Raw genomic sequence first — 21029 nt, 5'->3', positions numbered from 1 at the left:
CTCTCCTTAAACAGGCACAAATATGTCCCCCAACTTGCTTCACAGGTGGATAATTGACAAGTTAGGATACTTATAACCCTAAGTGACTCTCCAGTCTGAACACATTCACCTGGGCTACCATTGGAAAAGGAATGCTACAGAGATGGAAACAGATGGAAGAAAGGATTAGAATTCTTATCAGCAATATATACCAGCTTGAAGCATATACAACACTACAAGCCTTCATAAAAGAGACTGGATCCCTTCTCCACTGCAACAGCACAAAGCAACTTTGAAAACAGCTTTGATTACACAGGCAGCACAGATTGAACTGGATGTACATCAGTACCAAATGATTGGCATCCAGTATGGAAGAAGAACATATGTGATAAGGTGCTACCCGGTGTTATAAAAAGGCCACATAAATGTAAATTAAAACAGGCCCAGAGGCTGTTTTGGGAGTGTGTTAGCTGGATGGACAACACTTTAGCCACAGAATTTTTGTCAGCACTCAGATTTCCCAGTATATTCTGTGATTGCTCCAGCACTTTAGATCCTAAAGTTGAAGGGAACAGAAGTCTGACACTAACAAGTTGCATTGTTTTTCTACAATTTCTGAGACTGACCAACTTTCTTCGACAGCTTTGTCTCCATTTGCCCCTAGATCAGTTCTGGACTCCTTACAGCAAGTTTTGATACTAATAAGAGTTTATATTACCTTAAATAAATCCTCTGCTTTCTTTCCAAAGGCTCGATGGTTCTGCCTGCTCCCTTCTTTGACAGCAGACTCCAAGTTTGTGAAGAGAGGCCAAAGGTGGTCATTAGAGTGGATAATGTAGCCATGAAGTGAGTATTCACCATCTGAGGTCAGGTAGGTATTTGCTGAATCTGTATTACTGTAACCTTAGAGGAAGAAAACAACTGTAACCAGCTTTGTTTCAGTACTTTCAACTGTCATTCAAAATCTAGAGGCATGTTTTCCTGAATAGCTGTTAAATAGCTAGCAAATCCTGATCTTAGGATCATATTATTTTTTGTGCAAAGACTCCTATGAAATAATTCTGAAGGTCTTCTCATTCTTAAAGGAGCAGGTACTTTGTTTATAAAAAGAATTTAGATGCTGGCAGATATAGATAGGCACTGATTTTTTATTTTTGTTTTTAAACCAGAGTACCTCAGTTATACACCTGATATTCAAGGTAAAGTATTAGAATTTCTTCATTCTTTAATGCATTTTTCTTTAGATTATGGTTTCTCCTTCTCTTAAATTCAAGCTTTCTCCAGTATGTTTTGCCTTTAGGGCTTTCTCCTTGGTCTTGTCCTCTAACAGAGTTAAAAGCCTCCTTTATTTCCTTTTCTTGGCACTTGACCGTTTCTTACTATGTAAATGATGCATATGGAAACTTATAACTACATAGTGCAGATTGAAAAAGTTAATCCTAATACTGACTTCCTCACCTACATACACCTTTCAAGCACTGTTACAGTAGGGGCACTAAAATTTAAGCTGTTGTCCATGAAGAGGAATGCATTCCAGAGCTCTCCTCGTTATAACCCTGATTCTCTGCTAAAGATTGTAACTTTGCATTGCTGCAGAAGGGAATGGAATTTAGTCCTTATTTTAGATATAATCGGAGTCATTTAGGTTCGAAAAGACCTTTAAGATCATTGAGTCCAACCATTAACTTAACACTACCAAGTCCACCACTAAATCATGTCCCTCAGCACCACATCTACACATCTTTTAGGTATCTCCAGGGATGGTGACTCAACCACCTCCCTGGGCAGCCTGTTCCAATGCTTGATGACCCCTTTGGTGAAGAAATTTTTCCTAATATCCAGTCTAAACCTCCCCTGGCACAACTTGAGGCTGTTTCCTCTCATCCTATTGCTTGTTACTTGGGAGAAGAGACTGACCTCCACCTCAGTACACCCGCCTTTCAGGTAGGTGTAGAGAGCGATAAGGTCTCCCCTGAGACTCCTTTTCCCCAGACTAAACCACCCCAGTTCCCTCAGCCACTCCTCATAAGACTTGTGCTCGAGACTCCTCACCAGCTTTGTTGCCCTTCTCTGAACACGCTCCAGCACCTCTATGACTTCCCTGTAGTGAGAGTCCCAAAACTGAACATAGTATTTGAGGTGCAGCCTCACCAGCGCGGAGTACAAGGGGACAATCGCTTCCCTTGTCCTGCTGGCCACACTACACCTGATACATGCCAGGACACTATTCACCTTCTTGGCCACCTGGGCACAATGCTGGCTCATATTCAGCCAGCTATTGACCAACACCCCCAGGTCCTTTTCTGTATGGCAGCTTTCCAGCCTCTCTTCCCCAAGCCTGGGATTGCATGGGGTTATTGTGACCCAAGTGCAAATGATACATCTGAGCTATTACACGGCTGGGACTGCCCATATAATTTTTTCTTAGAAATTTGGTCCATACTATGTCCTGAGAGCAAAAGCAATTTAAGGATTCCTCAGAGACCTGAATGTGCTATTTACGTAAAGCCTGCCCCCAAATGAAGCAATGCCAGTTACTAATAATGAAAGCAAAGAAGCAATGATCCATTCCCCTTTCCCCCAAATCCAAGTTACCCACAATATCAAGTCAGACCCTGTGACCTTCAAAGCATTTCTTCCAGTTCTGCATGTCTTTCAGTACTACATGCAGTTGGGAAGGATGAGAAATTAGTCACCTTGTGGTGTTTTCTCCAGTAATCCAAGAGCACTGCACGCATCAAGGAGTCTTTCTGTTCCACACACAGAGGCTCCAACCTCATTTGCAATATCCACAGCCTTCAGTGGACCTTTGTCTTTTAGATAATCAAATATCTTCAGCTTAGAGGCTACAAACAGAGCCTACATGTAGGAAAAAAATTGTTAGCATGCTGTATTTAAAAGTCTGCAATCAAGAAACAAAAGAACTATATCTCTTGCCTGGAATTATTCTACACAACTGTTCTTTAACAAGTTTAACAGTTTAACAAAACTCCTAAAAATTGCTATGATACATTTCCTTCCATCTCAGAGGGTTTCATTATCTCAGCCAAGTAACAGAATTTTGAACAGAGGTGTCTGGGAGAGAAGGGAACTCAAAATATTCTGGAATGCAGGCTACAGATTTTGTATGAAGACCACTCTTTATTCAGATATTTAGCATATCTCCATCTATGAGCTTGTTCCATATGGCCAAACATCCTTGAGTATCTGAACCAATACCAAAAGATCAAATTAAATTTGATTTACCCAAAACATGAGGAACTGGAAAGCTCCACTAAGGCAGTGTAACAGCTTCAGATGCTATAATACTGGCTTTTGTTTCATAAAAATTATGGAAAAAAAAAACCAACCAAACTTCAGAGCACAACTACACTACATGCACACCTTAACAGGACATGTATGTATCAAACGAGGAATAGAGATAACAGCTAGTGCCCGATGGTGAAGAAAAACCCATGGGCAACACAGCTGTGTAAGCTGAAAAACTGAACTGAACTTGTAGAGATATGTTAGCCAAATCAGAGAGGAAAGTTAATGCTATGTGATGATATCTACCTCTCCATTTGAAATTAATTTGCAATTCTGCAGTTTCAGTATTCTGAAACAGTTAACACACCTAAACCCAAGAAACTTATGTAGAGCACAAAAGTGAAAGCACACAAAGCAATCACAGAATCCACTTCTTTGCAACTGCAGGCAACTCAGGTAGTTGGACTAGATGGTCATTGTAGGTCCCTTCCAACTGAAATATTCTATTGTAAACATCAAAGGCAGTCAAGGAAAAAAAAGGATTGACATTCCATTTAATAAAAATCAAGTGGAGAAAAAAAGATTAACTTTGAGGAAGGTCTGCTACTGTGTGCCTACATATTTTATCATCTTCATCCTCTTTTTATAATTTCCTCTGTTTTTCTAATAAGAATGTATAGCTGGAATTTATTATAATCTAGGCTTTCACAATACTGAGCCAATTGCGTCTAGTGTATAACCATTTTGCTTCCAAGACCTGCAAAATCCTCGGACTGATATCACCTGGAAACTATAAGAACAGGAAAGAGAAGGTGAGAAGACAGGGTTAAAAGCTTGGCTGATCCAAATCACTCTTTCTAGCATTCTGTAATTCCCAGTTTGAGGCGGGGGGGGGGGTGCGGAGAAAGAAAAATTTCAAAGACAACAAAACCCCAAAGCTCTGAGTATGGATCAGAGTATGCAAATTAAGAACATATGAAGTTTGAGAAAGTATGATTTAATTAACCCTGATCCCCTCCTGTTCTGCAACAGCAGCTGTTCAGAGTAAAATAGGCAGCAACATCTCCATCTGCAGATTTCACTCTGCTTTATGAAGTCCTTGAAACAACACTCAAGGATCAAAATGAAATAGAACCTGAGAGCTTTTGTGAAACTAAATGCTTTTGTGCTTTTATCCCTGTTCTACAAGTGGAGAGATGATGAGTTTTGTCAGATCACAGGAAGCATTCATTCCAACAGGTAATTAATTTTACAAAGATCCAAACCCTGAGAAAAAAATTTCCCACTAGGTCAACATGAAACTCAGCACTTCATACTATGACTTTACACTGGTTTAGTGGGAAAGGAAAGCTTCTGCTTCTACAGCCTCCACCATCTTTCACTGCACAAAACCAAGTTCAGCATCACATTACTGTAAACAGTGTATATAATGTGCAACAAAATGCTGATGGTTCTCCAATTTTTATTTTTTTTTACTTAAATTGAAGAAGTGCTAAGCATCATTTCACCCCTTCGTGTACACGAAAACTTGCTCCCTATGGATACACAAGGAAGTTCAAACGCAGCAGTCTCAAGGCTGTTTTATTTCAAATCTCTCAATACTGCTTTGCATGCCTGCAAGCAGCACGCCCACAGATCTACAGTCACCACACTATGGTTTTCCTGCAGATCCAAGTACAACTTTCTGCTGTTTCAGCAAAACCATTGTTCATTGTCTTGCGTGCTTCCCTCCATCCCCCCTCAAATTTGTTGTATCTTTAGCTCCAAGTTTGACATTTCACTGCCGCTTTAGCAGTTTTTCACCTCATCCTAAAACACGAATGACTTGGAGATCAGTGATCTGTCAGAATAATTGGTGTTCATTTCTGCTTCACCTTCTTCACTACACTGCAGCTGCAAGTAGTAAACTTGGCAGCTCTTAAAATGTCCAGCTACTCATTTCTCATCACACTTAGCTGCTACAGAGAGCATGTGACCTTCTGTTCGTAAGCTGTTATGCCTCCATCAGATACTGCATGGAAATTATCAGATAAGCATACCTGGAACATGAAACGGGGTATAAAAAAAAATAATTTCCTTAATAGGGAGTAAAAAAATGAAGATCTTCCACAGAATCCTAACACTAAGCATTATAAGTTAGAAAGGAAATAAAACATACACAATTCTTGTCACAGTTTTAAGTCAGATAAGTTAACTGTATTAAATGCTTTCTTTGCTGTGTATATAAAGGTAAATTCCTGCTCGATTGTGCTCTTGTAAACAGTAAAAAAAAATAAAAAAAAAAATCAGTAATTAATGAGAAATTTCTTAAAAGCATTGTGAACAACATCCCACTTTACTTGGTGGAGTTCCACTTCTGAACGCACTGTTATTCTGAAGCCTCCCAATTACACCAATTGCACCGTTCATAACCAAGGTCAATCATGCAAGGACAAAAAAATTCTGAGGACCTCTTTTTTTTCCCCCCGTCTCAAGAGACAAAAATTTTATCAAATGTATAATTGAAATTTCATAGAACAGATAAAAGCAAATACCAAAAATGCAGTGTTTGCACTGCACCAGAAGTTTCAGCTATCTTAGATTCTCTGGTACTTCAGTGGTCCTTTTATTCTAATTATTAATACATTCTTACTCCATCTCAAGTATTTCACAATACCTGTTGTATATTGAAGTCCAATGAAAGAATCATATTAGTCAGCAATGTAATGAGTAGTTTTATTTTTTCCCTTACCTTTGAAGCTCTAAAGCCATCCATCAGGTCTAGAATTTTAGGTGGAAGTTTTGCTGCACTCCTCGACACTCCATTCTGATTTTCCAAAGGTACCACAAAACCAGTTCTGACACTAGAACTGTTTTCAGAATTGTAAATAGCTCCTGAGGAATACATCCCACTGCTGTCCAACTTACTAGCACCTTTGTGCTCTGTGAAATTTGAAGATTCACTTTCTCCATCACTTAGGTTCTCAAAAGTGTCCACAGAAGGGATAGAGTCATACTTTTTATGTTGTACATTATGTTTAGGGGGCGGATAGTACAATTCTGCTAGCTTTTTGCAGAAGTGATTCAGAGGAAATCCCACCACATTCAAGAAGTCTCCGTGGACATACTCAACTAACATTCCACCGAGGGCCTGGATTCCATATCCACCAGCCTTGTCCCTGGGAAAGGGAAAGCAAAACCAACACATATGTGAATATGATTAAGAGTAAAAGTAGCACAGAACACAAAAAAAATCCACCAGTACTGCAGAGTCTGGAATAAAGACCAGTGTACTCAAGTTAGAGGTGGATTAAATCTACTAGCTAGGCTTAACACTTCAATTTATAAATCACAAGATAAATACAAGGATCACTATTTCTACTAAGTGAAAGTGAGTAGCATAAAGTCTTTATGCTTCAGACGGTCCAAGGGCCATAGTCACCTAAGCAGGAGGTACATCAGCTGACTGCAGTCAGATTGCGTCGCCATAGGTTACCCAGCATTCTCCAAGTCCTGGCTGCCAAAGCAGTAACAGCAAGTGTCACTGAGATCAACATTGCCAGTGGGTTGCCCAGCTGCATACTGACCCTAGCTCTATTCCACAAGAGGCTGAACGGCCTTTAGGAACACACTGGCTCCAAAAGGAGCTCACAATGAAGACAACATCTTAGAACTCAAATGACTGTAGTACACATATTGTGTATCTCAGCCATAGGAACATATAAAATGAGCATCAGGAAGATAGGACTTTCTTGGGGAGAAGCAACCTAATCAAATATAAAATCCACTACTATCCCATTCAACCCTATCCAATTCCTGTGTAATCCTGAGATGTAAGGGGAGTTATGGTTCACAACACTGTGCTCTTAGATGTCATGTTAATACTAGTAATTTGGCACAGGAATGTATTTTCACAGAAAGTAACTTGGAAATCTAATTTCTCGTTAGGTGTAATTATGCAGATTCCACTACATGGAATGGAAATGCATACAGGCAGATAAGCTGCCCAACAATTTTACTGTTTACATTTAAGGAACAAGGCACTTAGAAGTATGCTTACTACATGATAACACCAAATCAGAAAACCCCAGTCAGCAAGCTTTGAAATCAAAGGTCAGTCAGTCTCAGATCTATTAACTTGAGATAGTATGGAATTACCCAAACTACTTATGAAAGAAGGTTACTACACAAAGAAGATTGTAGATTCCTCATCTTAGATTTGATGAGAACCAGACCTTTACATTTTTAGAACTTTCTTCTGGCTTCCTTTTTCAATAGTCTCTGAAGAGAAACAGAGGAATCGGTATGCCAGCAAAAGGGATTTTTGAATTTCTATAAACTAGGGAATCGGGCTTTTCCTTTAATTTTGCATTTTAAGCACCACTGTGTAGCTGTGTCATTGTTTAAGTTATTCCATGTTTTATAACATACTTAAGACTTATATCATCTAAATTAGGAATATTCTAATGACTAAAAAGTTATTTAATTTTTAACTGAAGTAGCAGTCCAGTAGGATGAAGTCATCCTGGTATATGCTGACAGGGAGGCAAAAAACATTGTGACCATCAAAAGTAGTGGTATCATACTGCCAGCAAGGACATCAACACAATTGGCCACAACCTGTTTATTTTCATACAGAACTTTACATTCTGTCATTGGATTCTGAGTAGGATTCTCTACTACAACTATAGCCTCTAGTCCAAAAGCACGAGGCTATATAAATTAGTAACAGTTCCATCGATGTTTCAACAAGTGTCTTCCATCCTAAAACCCAGAACATCTCAAAGCTCTCATAACTAGCTCTGGCTAATCTGACTGGCTTTTGTAACTAGATACTTTTATTAGCATAGCACTAACTTTAAGGTATGCACAGCATCAGTTAATTTGCATTATAATAATAAAAAAAATATAACTCACTTTAAAGACCTTTTGACAAACAAAAAGACCACTGCTGCAACTGAAACATTTTTTAAGTAACTGACTGTTGTAAGGGATAAGTAATTTCAGCAGGAGTGTGTGCAACATCCACTGACTTAAAACAAACAGAAAACCCAACAAACAAACAAACCTGCACACAATACAGTAGGAATGTGTGCAACTGATTTTTAAAACAAACAATCAAACCCACACATAATATAAGGGGGACAAAAATGTTAAGAGGTAAAACAGAGGAAAAACATTAAAGCACATTTCCTTTACTAGCTTTAGAACTTTAGTCATGCCACAAAATAGTATATCCATGTACACAGTATCTGAATTGTCCAACACAGAGCTAATGATCAAATAAATCACTGTTGCACTAACAAGCACTACTGCTCCTACACATGAAAGGAGCTGCTTGACTGGGTTTTAGATGGGTTTCCAAAGGCAAGAACACATGTATGACTGTTATAGATATGCTTGGCCCATACAGTTGCATTAGTAGAAATACAGACAAATTTCAGCCACATTAGACAGAGTCCATCTGAGCTAGTGCTGAGCTTCACTAATAGTCTGAAAGATACAGGGACATCACATTTATCTTTACTGAAGCAAACATTTAAAATACATTAGAAGTGGTACGCTAATTTTTGCATCTCTATCAACTATTAGTTAGTACAACCCAAGCTTAGTTATCTTCACATATCTACAAATTAGACAATTCCCACCTTTAGTTCCTTTAAGTAGGAAGTTAGTGGTTTTGTAGAGCAGAGAGACAAAAACTACTCGCATGAAAGAGGTAAGGAGAAGCAGAATTTGGTCGCCTATTTCTTGGGAAAGGCAACAGCTAGATGCCCAGTCAGCATACACACATCACGGAACCAGTCAGATATGTGTTTCCAGTTGCAAAGGAACTTGCAAAAGAGCAGAGATAGGCAGGTACAAGAACAAGATTTGCTAGTAAGTTCTGGTGAATGTAGAACAACTATTTCATACAGTGGAGTTAACTGTAGCAACATGATAAATTAAAAACAAGATTCTAAGCTACTTCTAGTATAAGAACAGTACAGCTCCCTTTACCTCTGTAATCCTGCACCCGGATGATTTTTGCTTTTCTGCTTTAAGAGCTGATAACCTCATACTATCCCTGAGTTAATTTGTGCTGTGAGACTGTAATTATTCACAAAATCTAAAAGGTACATTTCCTGTAGCTTTGAAGGAAATAACTCTTAGGAGAAATCATACAAGGGAAGAAAGACATTTACATTGTACATGTTATTACTTCACAGTTAAGTCTGAAACTGTACAGCGTCTGTAATCACCTCTCTCCCAGAGTGCAGTAGGATCATCTGGTTTCATTGCCACCATCCAGAGCAGAGCTACTAAAAACCTTCAGACTGGAAGTTGTGAGCAGAGACAGAGGAAGTTGTTTACAAGGGAAAGATTACAAAATAAAAAGCTGGGTCAAAGAGGCAGGCAGAAACTAAGGCTAGTCATTACACAAGTCCAAAACAGTTAGGATTACTGTGGTCCAACTCTCTTTCTACAGAAGGCCAGAAAGGAAGAGAAAGACCCTGCCAGCAGGCAGAAAAGCCTTGGTTGGAAAGAGGAACAGGAATAAACAGAAAGCGAAAGGCCATCCTTCTGAAACCAAAATTTTTGAGCGTTTTTTATAGCCTCATCACAATCTACCGTGAGATAGTGCTTTTCACTCCTCCCTTATTCATACTTTAAGTCATCTATATACTTTTAGAATTAGTCCCCGTACCACCAGTGACTGACTTTTAAAATAATACATGCCAATTTGTCCCTGCTATAAAAAGAACTCAAACCAATCCTTAACAGCAAAAAGAGTCAATTTTCTTTTAATTTTTCATGTGATCATTAAGTCTTGTATGACTTCACAAAATTAATTAGCCATTAAAAAAATAAACAAATGGTCACATGAACTGCAATAGTATTTAAAAAAACCTGTATGCACACAAACATGTAACCAGTGTGGATGTCCACGGGGGAGGGGTCAAAAAAGCCAACCAAACAAAAAACCCCCATGAGAAATTTCTCCTTAATGTTTTGCAAAATTTATAAGACGCTATATTTACTAGTTCCTTCCCAAGGCCAGAGCAAACGCTTACGATCCTCTCGATTATATGAATAAAGATTGTCTTCTGCTCCAGACACTAATGAAATGCATTCTCTGAACCTTTGGTCCCTGGAAAACCCTTGCTATCACACACCCTGTTTAGTAGAAGGAACAGAATTATCCACTGCTGTTCATAAGCCATTTTGCTGCAGCACAGCACTGCTAAAGTGTATTTTATTCTAGAACAAATAATAAGAATATTCCAAAATATCTTTGAACCTGACATGCCTCCTAAAAATCCATGGTCATTTCTCTTTCAAATTGCAACTTTCTGATCAGCTGCATACTAAAGATCACCTTCCAAAAACCTAACTAGGAATTTCTGTTACAAACTGTATTCTTGCTAAAAGATTATTTTCTGCATAATCCAATTTAGATTTGGCCTCTTTAATAAGCTGGGAACCTTACATGTTCAGAAAGTATGCCTCATTTACACATAAGCACTTAAATAAGTCCAAAGCCTACATCGGTTTCTCTTTCCCCAATAAAACATGACTGTATTGCTTTATAGCACAAATGAGTGTAAAAACCACCACGACTGATACTCTTACACAGTCAGAATTGGAGCCACGGAGCCAAAAGTTCACCTCAGATCACCAGATACACAGTCCACAGTGCTAAGTATGGCCTGATTTGCCTTCACTACATGAAGGAAATACAAATTCTGTCAAGTCACAAGAATTCCATTGTCTCCAAACAATTTTTTTCTAAAAATATTTATTTATTTTAAATAATCTAGTCAACTTCATCTTAGCAGTATTAAGGCATTCTTTTCTGATCCTATTTGTTCTGTGGAATCAATGTTGTCTGTAACTACTATATTGCAAAGGCAGAGGAAACACATAAGCTAAGAGACAACTATGGCATAAGAACACACATAAGCTGGCCACAAGAATAAGCGAAAATTGAGTTGGCATTTCTTGCATCAGAGCAGTGCAACTTTGATCAACCAAATAAACCAACTTCTAGCTTCTTTCAGTAAAGTTCTCTAATACCCTGATTATCCAATACACACTCTATTCACCTGTTTTATAATGAGAACAATCCACTGTCTCGGGTATCCAAGCTCTCTGAAGGCCTCTGTTAACAGAGAGATAATTGTCTATTGCATGAGTGCTTGTTCTAATCCAGAGTATTCCAACAGTCTTCAATTTTCAAATTTGTTAGGGTACTAAAAAGGTAGCTCGCTTTCCCTGGAGGAATGGTAGTTCTAGACCAGAACGCCCACCTTGTATCACCCATGCTATCATTTATCACAAAACTTCACAGAACACAGGACAAAATGTTTTATGCTGATGGCTAATAATGCACCCTACAGCCTACTCTCAAGTATTGTGTGATAGCTTCAGGGTCTTACTTACATCGGCTCCCCGCTATGAATGTACTCCCATAAGAGCTCTTCAGACAGGTCAGAAAATTTTACTTTAGTCTCTTCATAGAAATCAGTGACTTCTGTCTCTAGCTGATTATCTACAGAAAGGAATAGGTCTTATCAGAAACAGAAACTGTAGTTTAGAGAGCAAAACATCTCAGTTTTATTTTGGTTCATATTCATTTGATATTTTTGCTTGGGAAAAGTTAAAAGATGTATGAAATGACTAATAATGCTCTTTAGGGACAACAGACTCATGATCTCCCAAAATAAATAAAAGCTTGCATTTTCAACCTCTGCAGTCCTGTTTCGGGGTTAAAAGGTTGCTCTCGCTGTGTAGGATGCACTCTTAAATTAACAATGCTTATGCAGAGCTATTTATGGACTGCCAGCATACGCATCCAGCACCAAGTACAAAGAAGGCTACAAACACCCTTCTAACTTTACAACTGTTGTCAAAGAACTCTTAATGCCACCCCATAGTTAAACACATAGCTGTTACAAATGCTTGAATGTCAATGTGCAGCTGCGCATGTACTGCAGACCCAGGCACCCAGCAGTCCCATCAGTAACCATCAGTATAATTTTCGTCTCATCTCTCAAGAAATAACAAGATTATTTCAGACTTTGGTATCTAGAAGTGGTTAAGAGAAGGCCAGAGGTACAATGCAGTACTGCACACCTCGGTGTGGACCCTGTTGCATGTGGTACACTGTGAATCTGGTATCATTGCAGATGGAGGCTTTCCCAAGACATGTTCAAAAGGAAACAGCCTTGCACAAATGAGCGTGCACGTTACAGATTATGAATTCTCTCTACTCATTCCTATAAAAATCAAGGTCAGCACCTCCTGTTACCACTGGTCTGATAGAAGTGGAAATTCTTGAGGAGGAGTAAGAAAGATCCACAGTACAGGCCAAGGGAAGATTAATAGTCAACTGCTAATGGTGTTAGTGTTGAAAACTTTTAATGACCCAGCTGAAATAACAAAGTTGTTGCATATGAAAACAGATTACTACCTCTTTCAGTATTGATAAAAAAACCAATCAGCTCAAAATGAAAATTCTATCTGTAACATATATGTGGTACTTAACAGCAACATTGTAATCATGAACTAAAACTAAAACTGTATTCTAGAAATTTCTTTCATTGATTGCATCACTTGACGAATATGCAGACTTATGGTATTTTTAGTCATCTGATTACGGTGAGGCTTAAATTTATAAACTTCAAATAAGATGTGCTATCATAGCATCAGTACTGCAGTTTTGTGCACTTTTACCTTCTTCCCAGAGTAACAATGAAAGGCATTATTATTCTTGCTGGACTGCTCACAGGAACCCCTTGATAGCATGTTTTATTTTTTTGCAGCAGCTTTCTTTCTACTGTACTAGCATATAAGTAGCAGTACTGCATCACTGAGTTTATTTCTGTTACAAGAGTCAAGAACAATCATTCCAGTAAAAACTAAAAGCTGTAAATAATTTGTCTACAGAAAGACTACATCCAGTGACACTTCAGAGAAATTATTCTCGCAAAAGTTCAACTAAAAGAATATTGGCATAATTATCTGAGGAAGTCCCTCAAACCAAACGCTCCTCAAATTATATTAATGGTACAGTTCTCATAAAAACCACTTGCTTACTATATAAATTATCTGATAAAGAACATTTACGTATTGCTACCTATGGTTCATTAACAGTCTGAGGCATTAAGCCATTACTTTACTCACCCCCTAAAAATGGGCTCTAAATCTCCCCTTATTTACTGAAAAACAAAGTAACTACGCATAAAGCAACTTCTTGTATTTATCAGCTACTATAAATACAACACAGGAATAAAGTTAATATAGATCAGATTCTGCTCAGTCCCCCAGTCTGTAGTTCCTTACTTGATTTTAATTTAGAATATTCCCACAATTTACACTTGTCTTTCAGTCACAAATTTACACTTGTCTTTCAGTTGCATAGCTTTCAGAGACAGTATTTCTAATGTCATCCCTCCTGTGTGAAAACTGAATACAGTAAGAAGGTTGGCTTTTGTGGGGAGTTTTTAATTTATATATTGATAAAGTAATTCTCGTCTTGAGTAGGAAGCCAATTCAGACTGTATATGAAAAATTACCATCCTGTTTGTTCACTTGTAAAAGTCCTTATGAGAATATTTTTTATGAAAATACTGAGTTTTAACAAAAATACTGCATTTTAGTAAAATTACACATGTACCTTTACTGTGGCAATGTATAATAGCCACTCCTGTGAACACACTGTGCTCTTTGCCACTCAACCTGTCAGGGGAAAAAATATGCATTAAGGTTTTATGAAATATGTCGCATGCAAAGACGTTCTACATGATTATGTTACGACAGCCTGAGACACAGACCCATATATGAATACATGATTTGATGGCTCTGACATGCGTCCTAAATAAATACATTTTTTTTATTTCAATATAGGTAAAAAGACATTGGCAGAAAAGAAAAATACTATCAAGAGGTTCCATCGTTTCAAGTCTCCAACATCTCACTTGTACCGACGTCCACAATTTGGAAAAGTAGCTCATTGTATCAGCTTATTTACTGTACATAGGGAGAAGTGACTATTTCAAATGCATAAGAAAAAGCCAATCAGCATAAACACTACTGTTACAGGCATCACCACTGAAAGCTGGCAATAACCAGCTAGGTGATGCAACTTAGACTAAACTAGCAATAGAATACTACAGCTTACGTACTCATTTCATGCAGACTGGCCCCCAGGGACCCCATGGCAAGCCAGAGTAACAGATAGAGAGCGTACAGGAAGAGAGCCTGTACGCACTCCTACCCCAGACCCATGTGCTCGCTCTTGTAGTGGCTCCACAGCGCCACACTGTGGCCGATTAATGTTGAGGGCTTTAAATTTATTAATCTCGTGTGGAAGCAATGGAAGTATAATAAATAGCATGAGAATTTGAATCTTTGAAGAGACCAATTAAGGAGTAGTCTCCTAGAGATTAGCCAGGCTATAATCTAATGTGATCAAAAGCATCTTGCACTCTTACTATCACCCACAAGATTTCGTCATTTCAAGATGAATCAGTGAGAGAAAATTTTAATCCGACACCTTGGATATATGCAAATATATATCTTGTCTGCATTTTCCTGGTCATATACGAAAAAATTAAGAAGAGCTATAAAAACCTGAATTTTATGTGCATTTCATATCCATGATTAAGAGACAGACCTACTGACCTTAAAAAAACCCACACTAAAACATTTGCATGCATTAGTAGACTAAGCTTTGTTAAAAAAAACAAACAAACAAAAAAAAAACCAACAAGCCACAAACAATCAATTTTTGAACTAACCACACTTGGCATGATTTCAAGCTGTCATGGTTTAGGCCAAAATCCACTACTGGGGACCCGAGGGACCCCAGACGGGACCAACAGTTGCTCCCCTCTACCCCTCTTCAAAGAGAGAGGGGCAGAGGAAGAAAAAGAGACAAGTTTAGAAGAAACTAAACTACTTTAATGAAATATTAATAATAAAATGAAAAGAAATAATGAAAAAATATATAAAAAACCGTATCAAGCTCCCGAGATGACAATCACATCACCGGCTGGCACTGGGGCAGTCCCAGGCTGGACTCTGTGACGGACGGGAACTGGATTCCGGATCTGGATTCAGGATCAGGATCACAGGCAGACAAACAGAGTCCTCCTCAGACGTCGGCCATTGAAGGAAGAGCGCTGACCCTTTGATCCCTCAGCTTTTATACTGAGCATGAGGCAGATGGGATGGAACACCCTGTTGGCCAGTTTTGGGTCACCTGTCCTGTCTGCTCCTCCCTGCAGGTGGGACCCCACTATGCTTTTCCGCTTCTGACCCTCCAACGTGGCAAATAACAAAGTTGGTTGGCCTTGGGGGTTATGGCAATAAGTATAAGCAGGAGCCTCTCTGCATACCATGCCTGGGCATCAGCTATAAACAATTGGTCTTATCACTCTGAGAGAGTGAACACTGTCTGCACAATATGCAGTTAATTTCAGTAGTTAGAAGAGGCCCAGCTAAGAAGCGAAGTTACTGAACAAAATTGGTTCTGTTTTACCTCAAACCAGGACACAAGCAAAAACAGTTGTGAGAAATCTGTTGCCAGATAGATCCCTTTGGGAATCTCCTACTAATAACATAGGCTGCTGTCTCTTTTTTTTTTTTTTAACTATTTTTAAGTTAGTAACTTGCCACAAAGAATCAAAAATTGAGCCTAAGTCATCAATGAAAAAAATAATATCCAAAGTAGACTTACAGAACAAAACTCCATAAGCTCCCAAGCCACTTGTATTCTCTTTAGGAGACACCTGAGTTTGAATGCAAACTGGTGAAACAAGTAGTGCACCTTTTCTGTATTCCCCCCATAAAAAGGAAGCATGAATAGTGGATTCATCACATCTCATCCTTCAGAAAGGAGGTGACTAGAGTTATTTAGTTGGTGTTTCTTAAAAAAAGAGTTCTACAAAATAACATTAAGCTTGTAGGGAAAAGTATGCTTTCAGAAGAAAGCAGAAGCCTCAAAAAAAACACCAGCTCAACATCCATGGGGAACGCTGTTGGAAGTAGTTTTTTCTTCCTCAGTTAAACTATAGAATTTAAAGCTATTGTCCACGAACATGTATCACCATGTACTTTCTCGTACATGCAATATTTTTACATTAAACATCAAGCCTCAAATCACTTCCATGATGGTTCTGTCCTCTTTCCCATCATGATTTCTCTCCATATCTCTCCTTCCTGTACCAGCTAAAGCATACATACAGGCTTGTGATAAGTGACTCTGAAAACTAATCCAAGTGAAAACAAAACAGTTCATTACGTCTCTGATTAGCTTCCTAGGGTGCAAGAGCAAGCAGCTGTGGGTAACATAAAAGCAGATCTAACCCTTTCAGTGGCAGAACGGGCTTACGCTGTTTAAAAATTATTAAAAAAATTTGTGTCCACCGAGTTCTTCATACAGATCAAGGTATCTGTACAGCTCCTTTCAAAACAGCTTAATACCCACATTTGGAATCTTAGTTAAAACTACAGACCTTGACAGCATCCTATACGCATCTTGCTTATCAACTGGTTTCTCCAGGATCTGCTCATCCACAGTCTAAAACAGAAAGACAGAGTGAGCGTGTTGCTTTCTTACTTTTCAGAAACAACGTTTAAACCATTATTTCAGCCAGGGCTTCAAGCATGAGTCTACTGAGTAGAGCAAGGACAGATACAGGTAATTTAGTGTCAAGCACATTATGAGTGCAACACTCTATCCTCGAGTGGCTGCAACTCTCAAACAGAAGGGTAATTCAACTTCTTCTGTCCTTAACTCTTCGCTGTCTCTGTGGAGATGACACGTATAAAGCAATTCCCGCTACAAGGCACATCGAACAGCTCACATGATCTGGACTTCTTGACAGTCAACAGTTGTCTGAAAACAGAATTTCGATTGCATACTAGAGGGTCCAAGGCAATACTCATGGAATAATAGCATCTCTGCAAAAACAGCAGCAAGGCTTCTAGCACTCAAGATACCCAAAATTGCCTTGTTGAGAAAAAAAAAATCCTAAAATCTACACTCACAAAACCCAGAAGATGCATCATATTGCAGGTATAACTTCTCAGTGAAGATAGCTTTCAAACTTTAAACCTAAAGATACAAGTATTTTCTACACCTGTCATAAATTAAAACAATACTAAACCACAGAAGACTTCTTACCACAATAGTGTCTGCTCCTATGACAACATCAGGTGTTCTCAGGTGTTTCTGCAGAGGCATAAAGAAACAAGTAATTGCTCAAAAGAGGCAGAAAGAACAAAACCTTTAAAACTTAAGGTAAGAAAACGTAAGTTCACTGGTTTACAGGTAGGGCTCTACACTGACTTGAAAACAAGACACTTTTTCTCCTTTACGCTGTTTACAAAATAAACATAAAAATTTATATCCATAAAAGTGAGGAAAACAGGAGGCTTGAGCAGACCATTCTCTCATCACAATTTTGATCAAATGTGTTACTGATGAACAAATGTATCCAGGAAAGAACTAACTGCCTTCTCAAAAGTCAGTCTTCAAGGTGGCAGGCAGAATTCCTTTAAAAAAGTGCCCAGGGAGTACTGCCCTCTAGGATCATTTTTCCAAGCCAAGTTTTGCTCAAAAAAAACCCCACCCAACCCCTTTCCTTAACTACACTTTGCTTATCTCTCTCAAAAGGAAACACATACAGTCCATTTTGGGGAATTAAGAGGTAGGGGCATATAAAGATTCCTTGTAGCCTTTTCTTGGCTTTGAACTGTAATCTGTCCTTACAGCTGAGTTTTGATTTACTTTCATGTTATGAGGTACCAGAGTTAGTATTTAACACAGCAAGACAAGAAACTTTTCTGTAACTGTGATCATTATATTAAAAAGCTTGTAGGGTGGTGATTCTTCTCTAGAAAGGCTGTTGATGTGCTTTAAATAGTAGAACTAATTCATTAAGAAAATTCCTGCATGAAGAAGCATTTTGAAATCCACTGAACTGGCATTATCACCAGCATAGTGTTTTGCAATGAAAGCCCAGTGTAAGTCAGTCACTGAGGTTGAGTTTAAAATCCATTCTCTTAATGTCATACCATTCTCTGAAAAGAAGTTGACGGAAACCTGGATAACGATTTACACTGGAGATCATGCAATATTTGCTTTGAAGAATGGTGACATCTGGCAACGCTGTTGGTTTAAAGTGTTCTACATTCCTTTTCTGCCATCAGTATAGGTTTAACAAACATACTCCTCTCAGAGCTGTATTATTAAGAAATTATTATGGTACATTTTACGGGATATAACTAGACAAGACTTCAAAACAGCTTCTGGTAGAGAACAGCCTTGTGTGTTCAAACACAGTGATCACAGCCAAAGGCAGAAGTCAGATACGCTACTGATAGTTGTATCACTGGTTTTGATAATATTTAGGATACAAAATGGATGCCTTGACCACAGAACCTGAAATCACATCAGCTTCTCCCTTCTTAAAATGAAAGTGCCTGTTCGTCCAGAATGTTGTAAAACAGAATTTATTTTCTTTTTCTGCTTTCTTCCAGCGCCTCTATACTCACAAATTCCAAGTATTCTCGTCACAACTGTTCAATGAAACCACTGTTTAATGAAAGCTACAGCAAAGCACTGAATTCACATCAGTGTGTTTTTCCATAGCATTTGCTTCCACAAATACCTGGAATGAACAGGTATGATCCTGTGGCAGGATATGATCCAGCCACACATCTGACTGCTGCACCAAACTACCAAGTATATATACCAAGTGAGAGCTTGTCAGTGCTGCTGAGAAGAGGTGCAGGCCACTTCTGTTTCTGGAAAACCCAAACTGCAGGCATAAGGCCGGCTTTTGATTAGGTGGGTTAATTCCAGAAAGCTATCTTTCACAAATGACAGAAAACTTCCATCTCTCTTTAGTGGGGAAAATGCACTCAGAGACAACCTAAGAAGTACCTGCAAATTAAGTCATAGTAACATGCACCACTTAAAGACAAAAATCCCACTGCCAAAGTAGCTGGTAACTTACTACATGCATTCTGTTTGCTACTTCAAGAGCTTTCTGCTTTGCTGTTTCCACAGCATACTCATAAGGGGCTGCAAAAGATGACTTTTCAAGTGTCTCCTTAAACCAGGATGGAACCACCTCAAACCGCAGGCCCTGTAACAAAGGAAAGCAATGCAGTCAATCTGATCTTGTTATTAAAGGTTGCTCCCGAGACATATTACGCAAGTGACAAATTTGATTTTTGTTCTTTCCACTTTAACACCTCTCCCTCCCAAACACAAACAGGGGAGAAACAGTGCTTCTATTACAGTGTTTGGTGTATATGTATCATTTGCAAACAGTCCAAAAGAAAAAACCCAACCAGAAAAAACTTTTAAACTGGTGTGCTTTCTTGATTTTACCCTTATTATTTATTAGAGCCTAATCACATCAGTAATTTCACCATTCTTCTCCTATAAAAAAAATATCTAACAGTAAAAAGCTTATGTACTTCACAAATAGACCATTCTACTACTGGATTTTGGTTTTTTTTATTGAATCAATCTATAGCACTTGTGCACCAGTAGTACACATTCTTACAGGAGCTTTTCCACCCACACTTTATGTGTCATTATACATATGATAAACAGAAAACAAGAAGAGCCAGTGGCTGCCGTATGGTTTTGTCAAAAAAAAACTATTCTTTTTACTTCTTGCCTCCAGGTTATACCTGCAAATTTACTACACCCAGCAGGTACGTTATGTTTCTAGTAACTTAGCGCATGCTTGAACCTTGGTGCTTCTCCACATCTCTGTATTTTATAAAGAATATACTCTTTCCCACTCAAGCTCAACTTCTCCCATGAAGAATGATAACACTAAGCAATCTAAGTTAGATGCACTGTAACACTCCAGTGCCATTCAAAAGCCTCCTGCAGCCTGCCCAGCGAGGTCGACCTGTTCCTACACAGAGGCAGAACGGTCCGAATGAGGGGTTACCGCTTCTTTTGTGCCCTCAAGTGCTTCACAGAAAGGAGACAGCTACCTTATTCCCACTGCCTTTTCCCCCCTCCCCCCCCGCAATCCCATGAAGTTTTCATACGTTTCAAAAGACTAAACCAAATTTTCAGAAGTTTCAGTATTGAGTATCTAAAGTTAGAGCAATGGAAGTACATTTTTAGTTACTGCAGTCCATTTTAAGACCTTCTAAACTTTTCTGTTACACACCAGAAGTAATTACTCCAGCGTTTTTCAGCCTGAGCAAGTATTTCTTTGATTACCCCACCTGCCTGCCCGCAGAATACGCAGAATCCACTCTCATATTAACCCCATCATAGACAAAACTGACACACGCTTATTTGCTTACACAGAAAACCCGACCACGAAAAATTGGGATTGAAAAAAAACCAAAAAAAACCAGAACAACCAACAATATTCACCCGTAAGGCAACGTACAGCTCGGGGAGCAGCACTCCGACGGCAGCCTGCCCGGCGGCCCGCCATGGCCCGGGGCCCGCAGGCCGCTGCCCCGGCCGGCCGGGGGACACAGAGCCACGGGGAAGACCGCCGGTGGCGCCGCCGCCATCGCCCCCGGACACACCGAACCCACCTGCGGCAGGAGGCAGGGCTCGGGCTTGTGCCCGCCCTGAGCCACCGGCCCCCGGGAGCTGACAGGGCGGTAGGCGGCGGCCCAGCAGGCCCGGCCCGGGCCAGAGCGCCCGGCGGCCGCGGGATGGCCGCTGCCCGCGCACCCCACAGCGCCTGGGGTTGGAGGGGGAGCCGAGAGGGGCGACGCCGCCGGCCTTCTCCCCTGCCCGGGCGAGGCGAGCGGCCCGCCCGCCCGCTCTCACTCAC

At 39.4% G+C, this 21029-nt stretch overlaps 1 protein-coding gene across 2 annotated transcripts in view; it reads right to left on the bottom strand.

Moving 5' to 3' along the window:
* The window catches only part of ASMTL (acetylserotonin O-methyltransferase like), a 32877-nt gene that overhangs the window by 11732 nt on the left and 116 nt on the right, over window positions 1-21029 (bottom strand). For both annotated transcript variants that reach the window (XM_082498202.1, XM_082498201.1), the window contains exons 2-9: window positions 19218-19349; window positions 17381-17428; window positions 16710-16774; window positions 13868-13929; window positions 11632-11740; window positions 5960-6386; window positions 2676-2838; window positions 698-882 (exon numbers count right to left, since the gene is read on the bottom strand). In XM_082498202.1, coding sequence (XP_082354328.1) covers window positions 698-882; window positions 2676-2838; window positions 5960-6386; window positions 11632-11740; window positions 13868-13929; window positions 16710-16774; window positions 17381-17428; window positions 19218-19349 — 1191 coding nt within the window. The remainder of the gene's footprint in view (window positions 1-697; window positions 883-2675; window positions 2839-5959; window positions 6387-11631; window positions 11741-13867; window positions 13930-16709; window positions 16775-17380; window positions 17429-19217; window positions 19350-21029) is intronic.

This window comes from Vanellus vanellus (assembly GCF_965231255.1).
Source record: "Vanellus vanellus genome assembly, chromosome: 1".
NCBI lineage: Eukaryota > Metazoa > Chordata > Aves > Charadriiformes > Charadriidae > Vanellus > Vanellus vanellus.
This window is presented reverse-complemented; position numbering and strand designations above follow the sequence as displayed.